Source organism: Anoplopoma fimbria, chromosome 12 (genome assembly GCF_027596085.1).
Source record: "Anoplopoma fimbria isolate UVic2021 breed Golden Eagle Sablefish chromosome 12, Afim_UVic_2022, whole genome shotgun sequence".
Classification (NCBI taxonomy): Eukaryota; Metazoa; Chordata; class Actinopteri; order Perciformes; family Anoplopomatidae; genus Anoplopoma; species Anoplopoma fimbria.
In genome coordinates, this window is record NC_072460.1 from 1,669,651 (window position 1) to 1,692,499 (window position 22,849).

The 22,849-nt window shown below is 41.3% G+C and overlaps 1 protein-coding gene across 3 annotated transcripts in view; it reads right to left on the reverse strand.

Annotated features, from left to right (window-relative positions):
- LOC129099816 (helicase ARIP4-like) overlaps positions 1 to 22,503 on the reverse strand; it is a 49,589-nt gene extending 27,086 nt beyond the window's left edge. The window contains exons 1-2 of one of the 3 annotated variants that reach the window (XM_054609203.1): positions 22,426 to 22,503; positions 12,190 to 12,350 (exon numbers count right to left, since the gene is read on the reverse strand). In XM_054609203.1, coding sequence (XP_054465178.1) covers positions 12,190 to 12,304 — 115 coding nt within the window. In that variant the 5' untranslated portion in view covers positions 12,305 to 12,350; positions 22,426 to 22,503. Of the gene's footprint in view, positions 1 to 397; positions 672 to 2,332; positions 2,353 to 12,189; positions 12,351 to 22,425 lie in introns of those variants that run through there. The other 2 variants (XM_054609205.1, XM_054609204.1) reach the window with 2 other exon arrangements.
- Between the last annotated feature and the right edge of the window lie 346 nt (positions 22,504 to 22,849).

Here is a 22,849-nt window from a genome sequence, read left to right on the forward strand (position 1 = left end):
TGAGGAAGATGGAGCGTGCATACTGAAGCAGGTATGGACCCGGTGTTACACAACAAGGTTAAGTAACTTAACAGGCGTCAATCATTCTAGAAACTTCTGAGATGGTTTTCATTCTCAAACTCCTCCATTACCGCTAATTACATCCTCTCTAACCACATTCATGTCCTCACCGGACGCCGCTAAAAGTCATCATCTCATAAGATGAACTATTGAGCGTTTCTGCAGCATTACTTCCTGTTCTTGGCATCCCAAACCTTTCTGCATCCCCATTGTGTTTCCTCTCTATGCTACCTACACATGTTTCCACCCATCTCTGTTATCATCTCTGTGCTCAACCGTCAGGGATTCATCCCTTCGCCCAACCTGCCTCATGGGTCAGGCTGATGATGTCACCTACCTGCAAATGACTCTGATTCGTCCAGGAGCAGCATGGTTATCGGGTAAAAAAAAAGAGCAGTTCTTCTCAGCTTTCCTTTTCCCTCTCCTCTTTTATCTCCTGATGTCAATCTCACTGTCAAACTCACAAAAGCCTCCTCTTTCAGGGGAAACGATGGTGAGGAGGAGTGCTTCTCCTCTTCTCAGCCTTGTTGTGAACTCGGCTGGTGGTGAATCTACTGCCTCAGTGACTGGACTGCCTCTCTGATTACTAGCCCACCGCTCTGTGTGCTCCTCTCTGGGAAATTGCAATGAGAATGTGAGGCAGAGGCATGCAGGAGGGCTGGCAGTTGAAAAACTTACATAACCCTTCATGCTGGAGCCGGGGCCCACTGAGGGGGGACTCGTACGGCCAGTCATCCCTTATCGCCTCCCATTTCTAAAAAGAATACCTCCAAAACACACGAATACACAGTATGTACGGGAGCAGCCACCCACACACATTCGTGCTGCCTGTTTATGCGTTTGATGGTCTGTAAAAAATACATTTAAGTACACACACAACTGCATTTGCAAGTATTAATATGATGATGCCGATACAAACAGTGCTTACATATTTCACACAGATAGACAAATCCATGGATGAAGAATTTGATGGTTTCAAGTACCAAGTCAAACTAATAGCCTACTTCCTCTCACACATGGACACTTGTAAACGACAGGGGGGGGGGGGGGCTGCTGACCCAGACAGACGACAGCTTGTATGTGTGTTTGTGTATGTGTGTTTGTGTATGTGTGTTTGTGTATGTGTGTGTGAAGCAGAATGAAGGGCACAGAGGAGGAATGTGGTTGCAGAAATGTGTGTCAAGGTCCAAGAAAAACACCGGCACACTAACTCAAGTGACTAAAGCTACATGATCCGTGCAGAAGCTTCCTTTAACACTTGGTGGTGATACTGAGGCAAAGACATGTTAATGAGGAAACGCTGGATTTTAAAAAGGTAACTTACACTTAACTTTGTCTTGGTTCTAATGTTTCAAGCAATGGCTTTTAAAAAACTAAATACTCACAACTGTTTCCTCCACCATCTGATAAAGTTAAGGATCTTTCTTGCTGGACCAACCCTGTAACAGCCACCAGCTCTGACAGCATTGATGTTAAGCATCTCAGACATTGAACATGACAAACAATGGCTTTCCTATTGGCAATGTATAGGTGTCCTGTTCCTAAAGGGTATATATATATATAAGTCAACCAATATGTACGACTCGGGTATATTATCAACAGTCATCATATAAATAATAAAACCACATATTCACGTGCATATCTGGACTTACTCTAGCACCAACTTGGAATCACAATATGTACATCTTCTACAATCCGTGTTGTATAAGTCCCACACTAGAGTAAAATATGTCCAGAGGCAAATTTGTCGGATTTCTGCTGCTAATTAATCCAATTTGTTAGCTTCCACAGGGGAACAGATGGAACAGTTATGCAGGGTTACAGACAACACTTCACTCTGGATTATATGGCTTATTGATCAAACACTGGAATTTGAGGTAAACAAGAGATAAAACTAGGCTTCTTCTAGAGTCGTCATGTTGATATCTGCTTTAAATGGGACCATTTACCCACAATCCACATAAAATACCAACACAGCTGTTGTGAATCGAGTCAAGCATACATACATCTTTGGAAGAAAAGGACAACTACTGCATCTCTTTCATAACACACCTTATGAAACTTATGGAACTCTTCTCTGCCTGAGTAGCCCGGGTCAAAGACTTGGCACTGCACTACATACAGGTCAGTGTGATAGCTGTGCCTGCACACGTGCACTTAGAACAAGAGCTTTAGACACTAAGAGAGATGAGAAGAAGCCGATGTGTCAACTAACGAGAAGAACAGTCACACAGTGAACAAGGGAGTCAAAAAAAGAGTGTAAGCTACTCACCCATGTCATGTGGTGGAGAGCTGTTTCTGTCTCCTACTCTGGTGAGAGAGCCATGCCTCCTCTACACTTTCACTCTGAGAAAAATCACTCCAGCTTTTACATGTTCCTCCTTCATGCTGCTAATACAATCAGTGTCCCTTCTGAAGCGAGTGTTTCAAAGTGTCTGAGAGAGAGAGAGAGAGAGAGAGAGAGTCTAGCTCTGGTCTCGTCCCGTAGCTTTACCGGCTCTCCACTGAGGACAGAAGGCCATTGGGACAATTACAAAACAATGAGTCGCTTGAAAGCTGCCCCGGCCTGCCGTGTGTAGGAATCCCCCTCTAACTTGTGCTGGTTTTCCTGTCTACTTCCTCCTCCTCCCTATCTCTGTCCCCTCCCCCAGCCAACTGACACAGGAGTGAGTGTGATGTCAGCAAGCCACACCCTCTCCAGAGAGGCTGCCTTAGGTAACAGGTTTAATTGTGTTCGACCAGGAAGAGATGGACAGGCAAAGAGACAGAAAGAGGAAAAAAAGGGTGAAAGAAGGGAGAAGAGAAAGAGTGTTTGCTACAACATCTGGACGTGTTGATTTGTAGTCATTTCACTGGAATCTTGCAAAGAGATCACAACTATTTTTTAACAACAACCCATTCAAAATTATTTTCAATTCCGTGAGACCGACTGAAATTTGAGTGTATGAAGATAAAATTGTGTGGGAATGAGGAGGAAGAAAAGATACGACTGAAAGAGGAAGATATTAACCAAAATGAAAAAAGAAATGAATCAAAAAATGAATCCCAACATAAATCACTATAATTAGTCTTTCCGGACTTAGGCATATACAGAATAACTATACTCTAGGTACCTCATATCAAGTCTTGTCCTTTTAGAACTAAGTAAAACGGTAGTTTGACAGAGTTTGGTTTTTTTGACTGCTTCTATGTGAAGCTTTGAATGTAAAAAACAATTACTGTTTAAGAGAATAGATTCAACTCAACATTTCGGCTTCAGTTTGTGGTGTTATTGACTGTAAATGAGTTATATATTGTAAAACTGTCCTCTTATTTGGTCCTCAACTTACATTTAACAAAAATATCCAAAATTAAAATCAATTCTCACCTAAATTAAAATCGATTAAAATCTAATTTGTCCCATTTTTGTCAGCTCCTTTTTCTCACATTTATTTCAATTCTAGATCTGAGATCAGTCGCGTGTCTGGAGAGACCACTTGTGATTGGATTTCACTTCCTGCTCTTTGGCAAAAAAAACAATTTCCATGCCAAGTCTTCTTAAAAGTAGAAGAAGAAATTCTAATTGCCCAAGATGTTTGACACAGTCAGAATGTATATCTATGAGCCTTTTCTGTAATTCAGACGTTGTGGACGAAGACAGTTTGTTATTTTTTCATTACTGCCAAGACACATGTAAATACTCGGTGTAAACAGATTAAGAGAAATTTAAATGGCAACATATGATTGCAAACTGTGAATTTCACATTCATTCAGGCACTTCTACGACTTCTACGAGGCAATCATAAGATAAGAGAGAGAAAAGAGGGGATGAAAAGGAGCAGAGATGAAGTAAGTCATGTGCTACTATACTTTGGCTTCTTGTGACAGTATCACACATTGTAAAAGTAAACACGTTCAGCAACTCTTACATGTGAAACAAACAGTTGAAATGATGAAGTGAATGAGTAAAAAAAAAAAACAATCAGGGGGAGAGAAAAATCATCGACAGCCAGTGGAGGGGGCTGTTTCAAAACAAATCCTGTGAACATCAGGACCCCTTTAAACCCTCGGTGGTTGTGTGAGATTATCCTTCACAGATCACTTTACACAAACACACACACACACACACACACACACACACACACACACACACACACACACACACACACACACACACACACACACACACACACACACACACACACACACACACACACACACACACACACACACACACACACACACACACACACACACACACACACACACACACACACGGTGGAAGGTGAGAGCCCAGTCTCACATGGCTGCACACACACTAACCCACATTGCTATGGAGCCTTTGGGGGGAGGAGCAGCACGGTAAGAAAGACTGAGGTGGGGGAGGAGGCGAGAGGAGGCGAGAGGAGGCGGTGACAGCGGCCCTGTGAGGCGGAGGACTGCTTGGCTAAGCATGAACACACTCACAGACACACACCAACCACCTTTGCCCCACTACCACAGTTCTCGGATCCAGCCACGCCTCCTCCTGTGAAGAAGTAAAGCTCGCATTTCACTTTTATATAACCTACATTGACCAATAGAGAGGGAGGGGCAGGCACTTTGGGTCACAGTATTTTGTATTCTTGTGCACTGTTCCGGAAGAAGAAACACGATCCTTTACTTGACTTATAGTAATAAAATGTACTTGGGACACTGGCAGCAGCAGAAACAGCAGGTGTCAATATGTTACATTGCTTGATAGTGACCAACAAATCACATAATCAACACTATTTGTGACCAATCATGTGGTAGTCAAGTGGAAAGCCCACTTCCTTTAATAAAAGGTTGGCAGGATTGGTTCTGCTTTGATCTCATTTTAGCAATAATTTTCCACTCCCTGACAAAAAAACCCCACATCAGAGGCTAATCTGCGTTTGGCTCGGCGCTCGGAAATTGCGGTTTGAAAGCTATGTGTGAACTCTTCAAAGACGCGAAGCAGAGAGGCTCACTGATGATTCACAGACAAATTACAGCCGGGAAAACCACAGCCAATGAGAGCGCAGGACACGGGTTGAGGGAATCTTGGCATTTGCAACACAGACCAAAGTTGTTTCTGCACCTAAACAAATGTAACTGTAAGAAAGTAACTTTAAGTAAAGACGTGTGAAACTGACATTTTTTGAACACGACAACTTTAACTGACGATGCACATGGATACTGTGGTTTCATATGTGGCTTCAAAGGGGACGACTCTATTTAATACGCTATTTAAGGTCCAACAGAAAACAGGACGGTGATGTATACCATCAACTACACAAAAACCCTGTACCAATAAAGACATTCAACATCACTAAGCTTACCACCTGAGGCATCACCATCCATTATAGCATGCAGTGTGCCAGTCAGCAGTCAGTTAGATCCACTCCCTGTAACGAGCAACGACGCAGCAACAAACTGTAACATGTGTGTGTCTTTTGCCGCTATAAACACATCACACATGCTGCTTTTTAAACGATGAAACGCATGCTGCCCGCATGGCATCAGATTGTGGTTGTTTTGGGCATCTGTTAGGTATAAGTGTGTGTGTCCTGAAAAAATTAATTTAAAAAAAATCAACATTTGTATACAGTAGATGTCAATACTTATGGTTCCATTTCTGTTGTTTCAGTCTAGATATGGAAAAGTACTTGTATTAACTATGAACCAGTCGAACTATAAACACAAATCAAATGTATGTTTATAGCTACAGGAGGTATAATCCAGGGAATGAGGCTCACATCAAGAATCTGTGAAATACTGAGGAGGAAGCTGAAGGGGTGAAGTTCAGAGTGACCGGGTGAGATGACCTCAGACACAACGTTCTTGTCGTCTTAACAACACTGAAGTTTTAGAGCAGTTAGAGGACACACAGGAGCTCTACTTCACATTTAGCTATGACGTCTTTATATTTGTTGTGCGGATATAAAATGAAAGTGTAGTTTTTTTGGGCTGTTTGGCTTTAAAGGCGCCGTACCACTGATCACAGACAGCCATGTCATGAAATAGAATTGTGTTCTAAAAAGGTTCAACAGGTAAAAATACATGACTAGTATGTTATTAGTTTGTTTTTGCTACACTAATAACAGTATTTTAAATCTCCGGATTTATTGAGAATCATGACATTGTAGAGTAAAGAAACAAGTATTAAATCCAAAGCTTTTTAAGCTAAATTATTAGTGTTTGCATAACCTGAAAACTCTCACCCACCAGAGAGTCAGATAAGGGACTCTCCTCTCCAGACCATTTCTAAAAAGGGCGGATTATAAATAAACTCATGTCAGTCACACAAGTAGGACTCCACCGTATAAATGATGAGGAAATGGTGTTTTTGATTGTTGCTCTATTAAACAACATAAGTTGAGGAAGAGAAAGTTGACTTTAATTCTAATAATATTAAAGTGTGGTCCAATTTTATTGACTAAACCCAAAATGTAGACAATATTTAAAAGACACTGAAGCGAGCATATTTAAATGGATCATAAATGAAGCCAATCTATTTTTTTTCTGAACTCAACTGTTTAGTTCACCTCATCCTGCAAAGCTGTTTTTTTTTGGTTTTTTTCAGTTTTGTCAGTGATTGATATCAAGTTCTGACAAAGCAAAACATACAGAGGTCAAAGGTCAAACTTTTCCAAATTGAAATTTCCAATTGTTGACCTCCGAGTCTTGCAAATGTAAACAAAGCACATATCCACCTATCACAAGCTGAGGTTTCTTTGGAAAGTGTCCACACAATTGAACTCCCAGCAGTGCAGCCAGTGTCTGTTGGGCATTTTTACATTTTTCCTGAATCACTTTTGAACATTACTACCCGCATAAGTGCTCTCTGCAGCCAGTGTCTGTATTCTGCCAAAGATAATTTGTGAAGGAAGTACTTCCACTTTGTAACACAGCTGTACAAGACCCTCTGTAGTTCAGACAACTCCAACAGCTGATCATATCACATACATTTCAGGAATCATTCTGACAGTAAAACTTAAAAGAAAGTTACTCATGAATAACACAGTATGTCTATTTAGGTGTACAGCTGTTATTTCAGTGTGTCCGATACATATTCAATCAACATCTAAGTCAATATAAGTAGCTTATTGGAAAGGACCCGGGCAAATCTAAATTCAACATGTACTCAACTGCCTGGTGTTCAACAGGTTCACTTTTGATGGAAGTGGGGAAGGTGATGCGTCTGATTAAACCACCAGGTGTCTGTAACATTCGTGGGAGGAAACATGTTTACTTGTTTTTCTTCAGAGAGTGAGAGTGTACTCTGCTCTGCTTGCCCACGCCTACACACAAGCGGGGGAGCAACAGGCTAATTAACAGACTATTACTCTCCTGCTCTCTGGAGTAAGTAAGTGTGTGTGTGTGTGTGTGTGTGTGTGTGTGTGTGTGTGTACATATGACTGTGTGTGTGGGTCTTGTGAAAGATGTGACTAAACCTCATGACAGCCTCATCTGAGCTCAGAGAGCCAATAGCATGCAGCACACACACACACCACACCTCAATCTGTTCACACACACACACACACTATAAACCCTGTGATGCACAATTAGAAGGTGGGGACACGCACACACTTGACCCAGAACGGATCTCCCAGCAGCATCGTGTTGCTGAGGAGGAGGATTTTATTTTTGGGGACTGGTACCACCTTCCCGAATTCATTCCTCATTGTCACTTTTAGACATATGGCCTCGCTTCTTCACACACACACACACACACACACACACACACACACACACACACACACACACACACACACACACACACACACACACACACACACACACACACACACACACACACACACACACAAACAAACACACACACACACTTCTCTAGCACGAGTGTGTACTTTGAGGGGTAATTCTCTGTATTTTTCTGTTGAAGGTGCTTTCCAACCGCTTGAGGCTCATCATCTTTTTCCCAACATATTTATTGCTGAAAAATCCCCAGATTGTTTAAAAAAATCTTTTTAATTAAAAGTGATATTCACAAAGCTTAATGCGCGTGCATGAACAAGTTTGTGTATCTCTGTAAAAACACAGGGTCTTCTACTGATAAGAACAACTCAGAATAGGGACAAGTAGGACTTCTGTTTTTTATTTTATTTTTATTTTCAAGTCATAATGATAATAAGTCCCAAAAGTCTACACACATTGTGAATCAGTCTAGGTTTACTTGCAAGGACATTTGCAATCTTATGAGAATAATACATTGCCATAGATCATTAAACATAAAGCGTGGCTATCCTGAGGGACTAAATGTACTTAATAGAAACTAATGAAATGGCAGATAACATCACAAAAAGAACAAAGTAAAAAAAAGAAAACCGCATGACATTATTAAACTCCCACTTTCTTTATTATCACTGTCTCTGTGTTCTCCTTTTCTACTTACTTTTCTTATTCTGCTCTATTCGCTGCTGAAATATGCACCTTTCTGTCTTTAAAATGTATTTATAAAATCAAAATGGTTTTGTTTAAATGTGCTAAATTACAAATTCAGAGCATTATTATGGCAGAAAACAACTGTTTGCTTATACTAACGTACCTCAAGTCATAAAATTGAACAGAAAAAGAATGAATAAGAACATAGGGACAGGAGGAATGCATTGAATGGAGATGGGTGAAGGTAGAGGAATGAAGATCAGATGGGGGAAGAGAAGAAGAAAATGTCTGAGAAATGACGGGGATGTCAAACCTTGAGGAGGAAAGCGTCACAACTCTGAAGGGGGTTAGCGTCCTGGTGACGGTTGTTATGGCAACCGTGGGACAGACGCAGGAGACAGTGAGGGGTGATGGTATCGCAGGAGCAAAACAGACTTGCAAAGTGAGGAAGATAAACATGTAAATGTACTTTTCCTCCATCAGAACTTTCATTCCTTCCAGCACCTGCTAAGCTGAGAGCCTTAGTTCTTTGTGATTTAAAAGAACCGAGTCCACCTCTTGATCTGTGCAGTAAATCAATCCAGCATACAAGATGTCCCCCCAGTGGCTCAAAATGTACAGGACCTTAAAGTTTATTTAGCAACGCATGCAGGACCAGCCCGAAGCAACATTTGAACATACCTCTGCTAACACATTTAAAATGCAATTGCATTACATATCACAAGTCTTGCATTCATTTAGTACTTCATAAAAATAAGCATGCAAGACAAGTGAACATTTAGTATTCTTTAGTGTTTGTCACAGTTACAAAGCAAAAGAGTTGTTATAAAATAATGCATCCTCCTTGTTGATGCATTTTCAGAGGTGCATTCAAAAAACAGCAACACTATCAAAGAAACACATGCAGCACCATCACTTGTTTTCTCCTGGAGAGACGTTCCCACCTCCTAAAGGAATCTAACCAGCAACCTCACAGCCTCAAACCCACCTCTGTGGCCTTTAGAGTTCTGCCATCTCGACTGCTACGCTGCACAAGTTATAGAACGTGTTGCACAATGGTTGTGGTAGATGTGTTTCATAAGCCTGAACGCAAGCAGGAGGGCTCAAGGACCTGAGCCACTTTTTCTGGGTTATTACTGGTACATTATCATCATCCTCATCCTCATCTTTCCATCTCTCACACAAAGACACGCATTGAGAGTCTACATAACTAGCATAGCAGCTATACTGAGTCATGCAGGGTACCTCTACTGTAATCAGAACAACATCTTACAGGCTGTGTCTGCTGAAAGGTTCTTCACATGTTCACATGCTGCCACATTAGAGGGTTATCAAACACGGACTCCCTGCTCTACTGGACTGGATAACTTGTTTATTAAGACAGCTGAAGAACTATCAGACTGTTACTAATTCAGGCATTCAATGTCATAACACCCACAGTAACTAGGTCTAGGTTAAGTAAATGTGTTTGACCAGAAAGTAGGCCTACTGGAAATCCTTCAGATTTTTAATCCCTTTCTTCCATTGTTTTAGCTCAAATAGATGTCACAGAGCTACCCAATGACTTTCCAAAATACAGCCGCAGTTCTTTAAATGAATAGTTTGACCAATGCTTTTTCGCTGTCTGGCGGAGAGTTAATGGTACAATACGTAGTCACATTGTCAGTTGCCGTCTGTGAACACAGCATTTATCTCTCCGGGTTTGAATTACTGCAGCCCAAGGCACACGTCATCCTGTGTGGCCTTTCTGCTCTCTTCTGTGAACCTCAGTACGCTGAGGGGTGAGACAAATTGTCTGTGTCTGACCTGGGACGGGCTGTCCAGCCTGCTTATTGGCTGCAGGGCCCAAATAATCTTTTCTGAAGCCATAAACGTCCCAAGCATAGTGAAATAATAAGAAAAGAGAAAATACAGGCAGAGGGCAGGGTCTCTGCAGAACAAGACACCACCATGCAGACACTTCTAGCGGGTCATAAGTGATGATAGAGTGGGAATATTTTTGTATCACTCAAACTTTCCTTTTTTAGGCATATTATGAAGTTTACACAGATGAGACGATCGAGTGTCTGTAAGCGAAATAGTGAGCTACAGCCAGGAGACGGTTAGCCAACCGGTGGAAACGAACGGGAACAAGATATACGTTCTCAATCAGTGAGCTTAATGTGATCAGAGTTCTTTGCAGATAATAGTTGTTTTCCTGTGTTGCTCTTTTAGCGATCTTGCAGCGCTGCATGACACGTATTCAGCAGATGCCAGGGAGTGTTGACAAATAAATAGAATGAGAGTAGAACCTACACTGAACTGTTTGCCTTGGTCATTTGACTAGTTCAAAAGAAATCAGTAAAGTGTGTCACTGTCACCAGTTCCAGAATTCCATTTTGGCCCACTGTCCACAATGGAAACATAAAGCATTTCATTCAGCAATCATCAATAACTCTCTTGCAGCCACCCAACAGAGACAGCGCACAAATAACGCCTCTCTATGTTTCATACTAATCCACTGCTCGTTTGGTCGTTAAGTCTACTGAAAAACCTGATCTCAGAGTTAAGACATCCTGGAAAAGTCAAGGAAAGAAACACAGATGTAGTGAAACAGACTAGGACAGGGTACGACTATGGCCCTCATTTACGTCACAATAATTACACCTATTCCTTCACCCTGATTACCCATTTCAAACGTTAGAGGTTGATCTTAATTCTCAAACAGCTCTCTGAAGAGGTGAACACGCACAAAGTGTTCTCTCTTTCAACGTCTGCTCACAAAGACCAAATTACAAGAGAACACACATGGCTGAGTGGAGGAGCAAAAGCATTATCGCTCAAGAAAATGGAAAACGCAGATTTAAAATTCAATGACATTTGTTGTTCCTGCATTTATTCTCTCTCCTTGTCTCTCTCATTTTGTCAAAACTTAAATACCTCAGAACTTGAGATGGGTTTTTTTTCACTGCACAACAAGTGAAAAAAAACATGGGAGGAACGGTACTATGCTACATTAAGCGTATGAAATGTGAAAGGTGCTTTCTGATCGTGCTCCCCTCCTCCCACATTCCAAATCCTAAAACCTTGAAATACTTAAAACCGCAGGCTGTTCTTTCCCCATTATGAGGTCAAAGTCATCCAAAGACTTACGTCTTTGTAGAAACTTTAAATCTTACCTCCTACACACAAAAACACACTGCAAGAGAAACAACACACACACACACACACACACACACACGACTAAGCATCTAATAGAACCAATGATGATTCATTGAGTTATGTAACAAATACTGGCAACCGAAGCAGTTAGAGGAGACAAGGGGGTTTAGAGGAGTCTGTTTCCTGAGGGAGGACAGAAGGCCAGTGGCGGATGTGGAGAGCTTGTCTGGTCACACATGTGGACTGAACAGCCGCTGGTTTGTTCGAACAGTTCTAAGTCTTTAAAAAAGTGTCCGTGAATCAGAGGCTGTAGTCTTTGTTGGAAGGAGACAAAAACTATATACATAAATATTGTGGCAAAACCACGGCCAGCCCTCCTTTTGTTTTATCATGCTCGGCAGTTGTGAACATCTCTCTTTTAACCCATAATCCTTTGTGTTTTAGGTTGTATGCTCTTGCTTGTTTGGACATTATCAATGCTCTCCTGTTCAATTCTTGACAATAGTCAGAGATGGGATTGTCCATAATGAATTCAAACCAAAGCAGTACACACCGCTGAAAAAAAAAGTATAGTGATGGTCATAATGTAGCATTCTGACTCACCAGGTATCCACTCGTCCTCATCGTCTCCATAGTTGTCCTCGTCTTCATCACTGATGTAGCAGATCTCTCTCGCCAGCTTCCTCCCATTCAGACGCTCCTCTTCTTCAGCAGACATCCTGACCTGCAGGCTGCTGCTACCTCAGCATGGCTGCACTACACACCTGAAACCAAAAGCACAGGTATGAATGAATAGAAGAACAAGTACACAGACGTACACAAAGACAAAACAAATGAAATCTTGATGCACAGTTAATGACTCGTCTCGCTCCTCTGACACCTGTCTCACGCAGAGGGAAAACTGTTTCATTCTCTGCTCAGGTAGGCAGAGGTTGTTTGCTGCTATATGAATGTTCACACTGTTGCTCGTCTAACGGCTGTATTGGGTTACATTAAGATGGGTTCAAGACCCATTCAGTAAAATTGAGTATTGAGCAAAGGTAAATAATAACGTTCTCATGATGTGTTCAAATCTAATCTTGTAAAATGTAGTTTTTGATTAGAAACGTGATGCAGTTGCCTGAAGGCGTTTTCACAGAAATATAAGATAGAAACTAGAGAGCATTATGACCTTTTGACTTCAGAACACTAGCTCTAAGCAGCTTACAATACATGATTAAAACTACTCATGCAAAGATTTATTTTTAGTCAAAGGAAATATTTAAATGAAAATACAATTATTTATTCCCTAATCATTTGTATTGCCTGTTTTTATACCATTTTAGATGACAATAGAAAAGTAAAGGATAACATTTCGATTATTTTTCTGGGCGGCCACAAAAGACATGATCTGATCATCTCTGATACACACACGCCCCCCCTTCCTTTGTGTCATCACTAATTACACATTCAATTCGGAAACATAATAAGTGACCTGCTGTTAAAGTTTTTTTTAATCTATGATTAAGAAATCCTCTCACGTTTATGTTCCAAATCATTGATGGAGTTTTGAGTTTCCCCTAAATAGAAGAGGTGGTTCAGTCTTCAGTTTTTACATTTCTGTCTGGTGGAACACACCCTTGCTGCAGATACACACGACGACTGATTGAATGGCCAAAAGACATCACTGAAAAAATTATATAATTATATATATAATTATATATATAAATATATATATATCAAGGAGGGAGATTTTGCAGGATAATAATGTACTAAAAGACAGATCATGAGCATTAGAAGGGAATTTGTGAGAGACACGCAGATGAAGTCAGAGCTGCAGAGCCGATGGAAAGAGGGAAGTGTACCACAGAGAGAGACACACAATGAGAGAGCTCTCAAGAGTTTCTGGGATGCTTTTAAAGCACCATCTCTCAGCAGCAGGCAAATTACATTCGCATTACTCCCAGGCTTTCTGTGTGCCAGAGTGAGACAATCATAATCTGAAACCACAGACTCCTGCCATGCCCTTTATTATCAGCTGTAGTCCGGTAAAAACCTTGTTTTATGTCTTTTTTTTTGTTTTATAGCACTATTATGTTATGTACAGCAAAAAAAATAAAATCTGAATTGTAACAACGGAACGCAAAAATATGTCATTCAACTTTCTGAGCAATTAAGAAAACAAATTTCTAAATCACAAAACCTCCCGAGTTATGGTAAAACACCTCCTTGGCCTACATTACCACTGTACACAAGAATTATCGCCTTAGTTGTCTCGCTTGGTAAAAAACAAAGGCTTTGAATAATATGCACACCCACTCCGATGAGTCCAGACACAGTTTCACAGCAAGGTTTACTTTGATCACCGGCCAGCTCACCTTGCATAACTTTACACAGCAGATTACACAACAGGTAGCTCCGGCCAAGATGACTTATTGGCCAGACGGGGCAGTTTTACATCACTAAAACTAAGAACCTGGTGAACGCAAGTGTACTCTGATGTTCTGGTTTCCCCAAACATAGACTTGTATTGAGATGTATGCAAGATCACAGAATCTATTTAAAAAGGTTCTCTGTTTGATATTCAGAACATAATATAGCAGCAAATGACATTTAGCTATGTAAACATATAGTGGAGTAATGTCTACCTGTGAGAATGAAGTCACTCTCCCTCTGTGTGTGTTGTTACCTGAGCTTTGCTTACGTAGCGTAACGGCTACGGGCCGTGGCGTATGTCAGATGATAGCAGTAAGCTGGAGAGCAAAATCATCGTGTTCTCATTAAATCTCATTTTATTCTGCATTGTTTACTGCCATGGATTAAGTAAAAAAATAAAACTTCACTTAAGGGAACAGCGTGTAGGAATTATGGGATTTATTGGTCGAAATGAAATAAAATATTCCTAACTATGTTGTCATTATATAATCACCTGAAACTAAGAATCGTTGCGTTTTTTTAGCGTATAATGTGCCGTTCATCTTCCTCTTTACAGAGTCCGCACTGTTGAACCGCCATGTCCTACAGTAGCCCAAAACGAATAAACCAAACACTGGTTCTAGATAAGGCCCCCTCTATTTCACATTACCTGAAGGCCACCATCGTTTTAAAACTCTCGGAAAGGGGGGGTGAGCAGAGGGGAGTTCAGTTGGTTGCGATCTGCAACCTCACCACTAGATACAACTAAATTCTAAACACAGTTCCTGCAAAAGAAAGCAATATATGCAGTCGGTAGACGACAGGACATGACCTGTGGTTTCAGTTGCTCTGTACGACCCAAACATCCTAAACAACCTCCTCCTCAAGGACTTTATGTGGCCATACAACCATGGCACATGGCACATCTGCTGTTGATTTCTCCAAAAAGACCACATGCATCAGAAAGCGTGACACTGTAATCGCGTTTTCAACCACAGGACACACTGTTGGGAAAAGTGCACTACAGTAAATTGGGACCAAGCACAGTTCTTGGATCAGTGAAATTCTTAAGCAACATTACATGCTGGGGAAGTGTTGGCTGCAGACTTTGGCTTGGAATGTGTGCCTGTTACTTGTGAACATACTGTTGGTGCAACTATGTATAAGACTGCCAGTCAAAGCCAAACAGAGTAGCTATCTTGTTACAGATATGGAATACCTGTCAACAAGAGGTCACTGCTAAAAGCATCACTGGTACCAAAGCAAATAGTAGTGTTGTAACTTTACCTTTATAATGAACAGAAAGCGTTCCCATGTACTCCTGCGTACAGCATGTTATAAGCTTAAAGAACTTGGAAGTAACAACCAGCCAAAAAAACGCTTCATTCATTGCCATCAGGTTTTATGTTACTTTATATACCAGGGGATCCAGGCCAACTCAGTTCATGTCAGGCCTAAACAGTTGTATAACATACAGACTGTGAGCTTCTCTAAGCAGCTCCATGTTGTTGCAGCATGAAGGTTAGACTTTCTTTCCTCTTACTTGAGACAACCTTTAACGACCTGGAGGTGGACATGACCCACAACCACTATAACACAATCCCAAGCAAGGGGCCTGCAATAACTTTGTGAAGTTTATGTTTAACGTTTCCCGGGACTGTGTATTGACTCAGTTTTATGAAGGACGTCCACTGGGTGTGAAAAATTATACAAACACGTTAAAATGGAATAAAAATAATATTTTTTATGACCACCAAAGTAGGTATTAATCCCTGATATAGTTTCAAAAAGAGGCTTTAGAAAGGTAGGTTTTACTGCAGGGATGTTGCAATGGATTGCATTACACTGTTCTGTGCCGGTGTTTGTCATGTTGTGTCCATAAAAGTCAACTTAGGAGGTTACAGACCTACAAACGTAATGTGTTGCTTTCCCCTCTGCACGGATCTGTCATTCTCCACAGGTTGCATCGTACGTAATCTCCTCATTTTGGCATTGAACAAGACAGTTTTCACATTAAAAAGTCAAATGAGAAAAACTGGCATTCTACAACTTGGGCACTTTTTAAGTTTAAATCAACTGTTGTTCACACTAAAACACAAACAACATAAGCAATGCATCACCTTACATTTTCAATAAAGCATTCATTTGCTCATTGACACCTCATGTCAGTGACTGATGGTAGATATGTATTTGGGAGCAGAGACATTAAAGTTACCTTTGGTCGAGAGATACTGTTATTGCAGACATTTAAATAAACCACCAGGCTAATGTTAAGTCTGTGCTTTTGGACCAAAACAGTTTGATTCAAAATCCTAATCAAGTTTTGCAATGTAGCTTATTTGTGAAACAATTGTGAATATGACTCACAAGTTATAATCCTTCAGGTTGTCATTAAACAAAATCCCAATGTTCTTGGTCTGCATTTTTTCAGCGACAGCTATTCAATGTATTTGCATTCTGTAATTGCCTCTAGTAGCTGTCATTGTTACTGGCACCACCTTTACAGAGGGGAAATTAAACTGCCTACAAACGTATAAGGGATTCACAGGAAGAGATGTGTGCATTTACTGGATGTAATGCGGGGGGGAAAAAGCTGATGCATGCAGTGATTTCAAGTAAAAGTTATTCACAAGTTCAGTAACACTGTCCAACGACATTTTTGACGGTCTGTACAACAAAAAACTGCAACACTGGGAGGAGAATGGACCACCCTTTCAAAGAAATCTTCATTTTTGCTAAATCTTAATAAAAAAGAAGAAACCATCTGTGTTTTACACCCTAAACCATCTTACCTTACATAACCTCACACAGCGGGCCAAGGAGGTGTTCCAAGGACATCACATTCAGCCAACATTGCATTAAGGAGTACAGCGTTTCTTTTAGCTGGGCCAGACGGAGCGAGAAGCAATTTAAATGCAGTGAATATGGAAACGGGATGCTGATGAGTGCAATATATAAAAAGTACAGGGGGGGGGATGAAAATAAAAATAGGGAGGCATGAAGGAGGATGGGGGAGATGTACAATGACAGGAGGAGATGTGGGAGGGGAGAGAGGAAGGGGGAGGAGTACGGAGAGGCACGGGGGAGGGGAGCAGCCTGGTCTGTCTGGTGTCCTAAAAACAACCCCATGACCAAAGGGGGAGGGGACGAGATAAGCTAAAATTCTCGAGCAGAAATAGGGCAACACTGTAGGCTGACCCAGCAGGAGATCATCTACATGTACATCCTGGGAACGCTGGAAAGTGTTGCTGGGGAGCAGGACGTCTGGAGGACCCTCCTTAGCTTGCTGCCCCCTAAAAATAGATACATACTTACCCGGGCGGCCCCGGATAAGCGGAAGGAAATGGATGGATGGATGGATGGATATTTGCAGTTCCTAAAAATTGGCAATTTTGTACAAATTTCTCAGTTACTCTGTCAATTACTTTTTTTCATTCATTGATTAATTGTCTGGTCTATGAAATATCCCCCCCTTCAATCATAAACTTTGACTTCAAACATCCGCCCCGTAGGGCTGATAACCCCAGCTTGACACGCCGCTCTCTAATCGCTCCAATAACAGCTGCTTCCTCCGCATTTCAGCAGGAGTAGAATTATAAAATGCAGAATTTAACTTCACAACTGCTGCTGTTATAGACAACAAGGTCAGCATAGCATATACTCCTTTAATCAATGTTGAATTAACCACTGGCAGTCGATCGATAATCAAGGCTGAGGTTTTCTCCCGGAAAAGGCTAATTTGATAAGGTCGTGACGAATCAGGGAAGGACACGTTGTGCTGCTAAGACCAAATCAAGTAGCGAACGAGGATGTCTATGTCATTTTTTAAAACTTGTGTGTATAAGCTTGTCCACACTACGAGGTAACCCCAGAGTTCTCAAATTCACCTGGCTTCGGTAGCGTTTCTAGACTCCTTCATTGTCGGTGCTCTAAAACTCTAAAGCTCTATATTAAAAGAAAGTAGTGTGGACGCTAAATGCAAACATAGCAAAAGATATGCTTTTTAAAATGTAAACGTAGTAGTGTGGATGTAGCCACAGAGGAGGTAGTTCTTGCTACAGCGTGCTGTTTTACTGCATCCTGGAGGCAGACAGGTCCCAGCACATTCTGAGCGTTATAGTCTTTCTAGCATCGGGGTCTTAACTGAACACTAGTAGCCACAGGGAGACTGACGAATGATTACAACCATCTTCTATAGGGTAAGACTGATGTGTGACGCTTTGAATATATAGTTGGACTGCATTGCATTTCTTTGTTCTGATACAACCTGAAAATGAAATTGATTATACAGTCAGGCCAGAATAAAAACATTCAGTAACTATAATTGTACATAAATGCCAAAGCTTGTGACTGCAACGTTGTTTCATTGCAGTCACAAGCATCCTTTCACCTTCCTTTCAACCCACCCTCCAACCATAACAAATCCTTTGCCGGTGGGAAACTCTGACTTTAATGTCAAATATCAAACAGTCAATGTGATAGAGGTTCTCCCCAGAAAACAGCCACAAAATCTGTTTTTTATATTTTTATCATGCATTCAATATTGTTCTAATGTTGTTTTTTGTTGTTTTCGAACAGAGCGCTTCGCAACAGCTGGGCTTCAGGGCTTTTCTGAATTGAGCATGTCGTATGCAGCTGACGTTTATGGTCACAGACAACGCTGCAAGCAACAATACCGGCAGACAAGCCATCAGTCCATTCCAAACGGTCACATGCTCCTAACGGCCACTCCTGAAGGGGGGCTGAACTAGTTTTGACTCAATGTGTTGAGCAAACAGACTCTAGTTTGTGATTCATGTTGAAAACACAGGGTCATTCCTACACACAAGTGTGTCCTACTGAGGGTTTAATCGTTAAAAGCTCTTCATATATTCACCCACAGACAAACACACCATGTAATTAACGCTTAACCTCCTATAAGAGAGAGAGTAAGAGAGAGAAACACAGAGACAGGAGAATGATAAAGGAGGGGGGCAGTGAGAAGACAGCTGCTTGCATAAGCTTCCTTACATAAGATCTGGCTAATAATGCCACTGTTCAGCTTACTAGAACAAAAGTTGTACAAGATGTATGCCAAGATGCAAGGACATTGTACACACACACAATCTAATTTCTCCACTTCTCCCTCCCTCTATTTCTGAGCTTGAAAGTTGGCTTGAAAACCACCTTACAGTTTCTTTTTTTCCAACCCACACACATTTGCACCTCTATGACCTTTGCTGACAGATTTCATTCATTGCTCCTTAGCTTATCCTTAGCCTAGAACTAACTCATTTTTTAAAAAGAACACACACACACACACACACACACACACACACACACACACACACACACACACACACACACACACACACACACACACACACACACACACACACACACACACACACACACACACACACACACACACACACACACACACACACACACACACACACACACACACACACACACACAAGCCAAACACACCGTCCAAAACTGTAAAGCTGTAAGCCAAACCGCTTTTCCCTTCCCTCTGGCTGCAGAGCAGTGCCTTGGGGGTCGGTGCGGCACTCTGCTGTGTTATCAGTAGCGGTCCCTAATCCCCGCCCACCTGTGCTCCTTTTGGCCTGCAGCATCAGAGCAGTCTTCACAAAGAAAACAAGAATAAAGAGGAATCCTCACCCAGCTTTCAGAAGTCAGACAGTGAAGACACCAATTCAGCTCTTCCAAATTCTTATTGACAACGTCAAAACACTGTGTTCATTTTTGTTCTAATGTCTGAGCCGCATCAAATGAGGATTATTAGCTCCTGGGTAATGGAGAAGTGCACACCCTTAATCAATACCTCCTGAGTCCGTGTAGTTGAACTGGGGGGGGATCGAGAGGCAGCAAGAGAGCGATCAGAAATCATTGTGCCAAGACGATCTCTGATTGGATGCTGCTGGCTGCCTTCCAGCCAATCAGGGAGGGTTAAGTGGGGTCATTGGGGTAGTTCAGGGTCACATAGGGACATTGGAGGGGAAGGGTCTTCTCTGCTCAACCCATATGAACCTCAGTCACAAGGTTAGGCAGCTTATTCAACCTGCAGCCAATACAGAACAGCCTGAGAGAAAAAAAAATACAGTTTGACACTGAGAAGAAGACGTCTGCACTGACATCGAACAGTTAAGTTTAATCATTGAAACATGAAATCATTAACATAACCGTTTATGTCACCTTTCCCCTCATGGTCTCATCCAGTTCATGGTAGGACTTTACTCAACTATATCTTTAATTCTGATTCGCAAACACTAGCCATGATTTTTTTGACAGGAGTCAATTTCCCTCCATCATCGAGATGTTAGACAGATTCTTTTATCATACCATCCGGGCAAGCCAGAAAATATTTGTATAGAGACGATAAAGTATGTCCATGAATATTTGATATGACATAAGAGTTCACAGTTAATTAGGACAACGAGGTGAGCATAAACACCTTTGTGCATGCTCGTAGCTTTCACTGACTCTGTGGAGGCTCGCCTCAAGGTTTTGAGGTTCAACTTGTGTGACCTTCAAAAAACACTTGCTGTTGTTTTGAACCGGGACAAACATGACACCCACTCTGAACAGACGTTACTGACCATCAATGAGTTCAAAAAAGGACAACACTTGCAAACACACACACACACAAACAGAGTTCTGTAACTGAAATGGGACACAGATGAAGATAAACAAGATAACAGACGAGCCTGAGGTGTAGCCATGGATACTGTTCAACAAATGACTAATGTTAATAATAACAGGTGCATCTGTTATACCCATGTAAGAGGAGAGAGCCTCTTATCGGAGGTTACTGATCAACAAATGAAACTACACTAACAACTAATGTAATCTAGAAACAAACACAGCAGAGACAGGTCAGGCCTGAAGGAATCTTAAATATTCAGGTTACAAGAAACGTGACAAGAAACATGATCTCAAAACACACACGCATAATTGGCCTTCTATATTTAAGAGGACCATCACTGACCCGAACCTAAAACTACACAACTCAAACTCTCAAGGTATGTTCAAACTAAATTGCCAAACATTTCCTGGTTCCAGCTTCTCACATGAGAGGGAATTGAATCTCTTTTGGACTGTTGGTCAGACAGAAACGGGTCATTTGAAAACATGGCCTTGGGCTCAGAGTGAATGTGATGGGCATTTTGTCAATTTTCTATTTTTACATGTCATTACAAATCAGGAAAACAATCAATTATGAAAATACTTAGCAGTACATGAGACTGAGGCGCTGTGTCTTGGTTCTACTTTCCACAACAAGCAGTTCTGAATTAATCAAGACATTTAATTGGCACATCTGACTGGCTTTGTGTCCATAGCAACACTGGCTGAGGCTCATGGGTGTCGTAGCATTTACAGCCATTCACCGTACGAAACTGAAGGAATAAGACAAAGAACTAATTAAAACTGATGGAGACAACATAAAGCTAAAGTATGTTATTCTAAAATGATCCAGGAGTCTTTTGTGTTTCCATGATGTGGAACGTTGAGGATTTCACTCAGAATTTAGAGTGTAAAAAATACATCCTCCCAAGTTACAACTCTATTGGCCCTCACAAAGATAGAAGAACAAGAGCAAGACGCTTCATGAAGGCCCCAAAAATCCAACAAATCTAACCAAGCTCGCACTCAATATAACACTGGACTCTCGGAGAACACCTTACGAGCGCTCACGTCTTGAGAAGGACGTTAAATCATTAAAAGTTTAAATAATACCCTGCAGGATGAGGCCCTGAAGGGAGTTAATCAGCAGTACGGGGATTTTCCCCAAACACAGACTTGGTTGAATCATTCCATAAAAGGAAAAACAGTTGTGAGGCAAAATAAGGCAACCATATGCTCTGTCATTTACCTTCCTACAGCTGACAGCCCACACACAGCCTTGGGGTGTGACACTCATCTGTGTGTGTCCTCAAGACCTACAAATACTTGAACAGTACACACTCTCACACTCACACTCACACACACACACACACGATAACTCACAAGCATACAGTACTTGAAAAACTACCTCTACTTCTGTCAAAACAACCGATGGATCAATAAATGAATCCATCACAGAAAAATGGAGATCCGAAGTTTTGATTTTAACATTAAGGCAAGAAAGAAAACACAAAGGGAAAATTTCAAATAATGACAGTAACTTTGGAAGATCCCCACTTTAACGCTAATCCTTAATTGATATAGGGAGATTTATATATTCCTAAACATTAAAATATACTTAAAATACTCAACAGCTAATGTAACATGCACACCAGGTTCACCTTTCCATTATGATGCAATCTAATACCTGCAATAAATAAACTTTATGAAGCGGATTCCACTTTCATTGAGTGTCACACAGGAGCTGATTTCCCCCTCCGTCATTTTCAGGCCATAGTATCAAACTGCATTGTATTGAGGCGTTTCTATAATACCTACTGTAATAAGCAGCGGACCAAAATGTCACAGTTAAGACACAGCTCGTCAGGAACATGAACCGAGTCGGTGACCTTTCAGTCGTGAGGCTGTTCCTCTGGCAACGGAGCCGCCCTGCTTCATCCAGCCTTTCCTTTACTGCGGAGCGGCCACCAAACATGAGCAGGAGAAAGAGAGACCTATCCTTCCAGATCCAGTTTTAGACAGAGGTTTGCATGTTAAATTATATGTACAATGTAGAGCAGGTTTCGATGCGGACAGCGGTCCCTTGCTGTATCTGTTCCTTTATCCCAAATTCCCCGCCTCTCTTGATGATAATTAGAAATTGCTGACCATGCCTACACATTCCTCTGCCATTAAAGATTTAAAAGTTATAGTAAGCAAGCTGGTGAAGTCTTAGTAGGTCAGACACACAGCGGTCCACCAC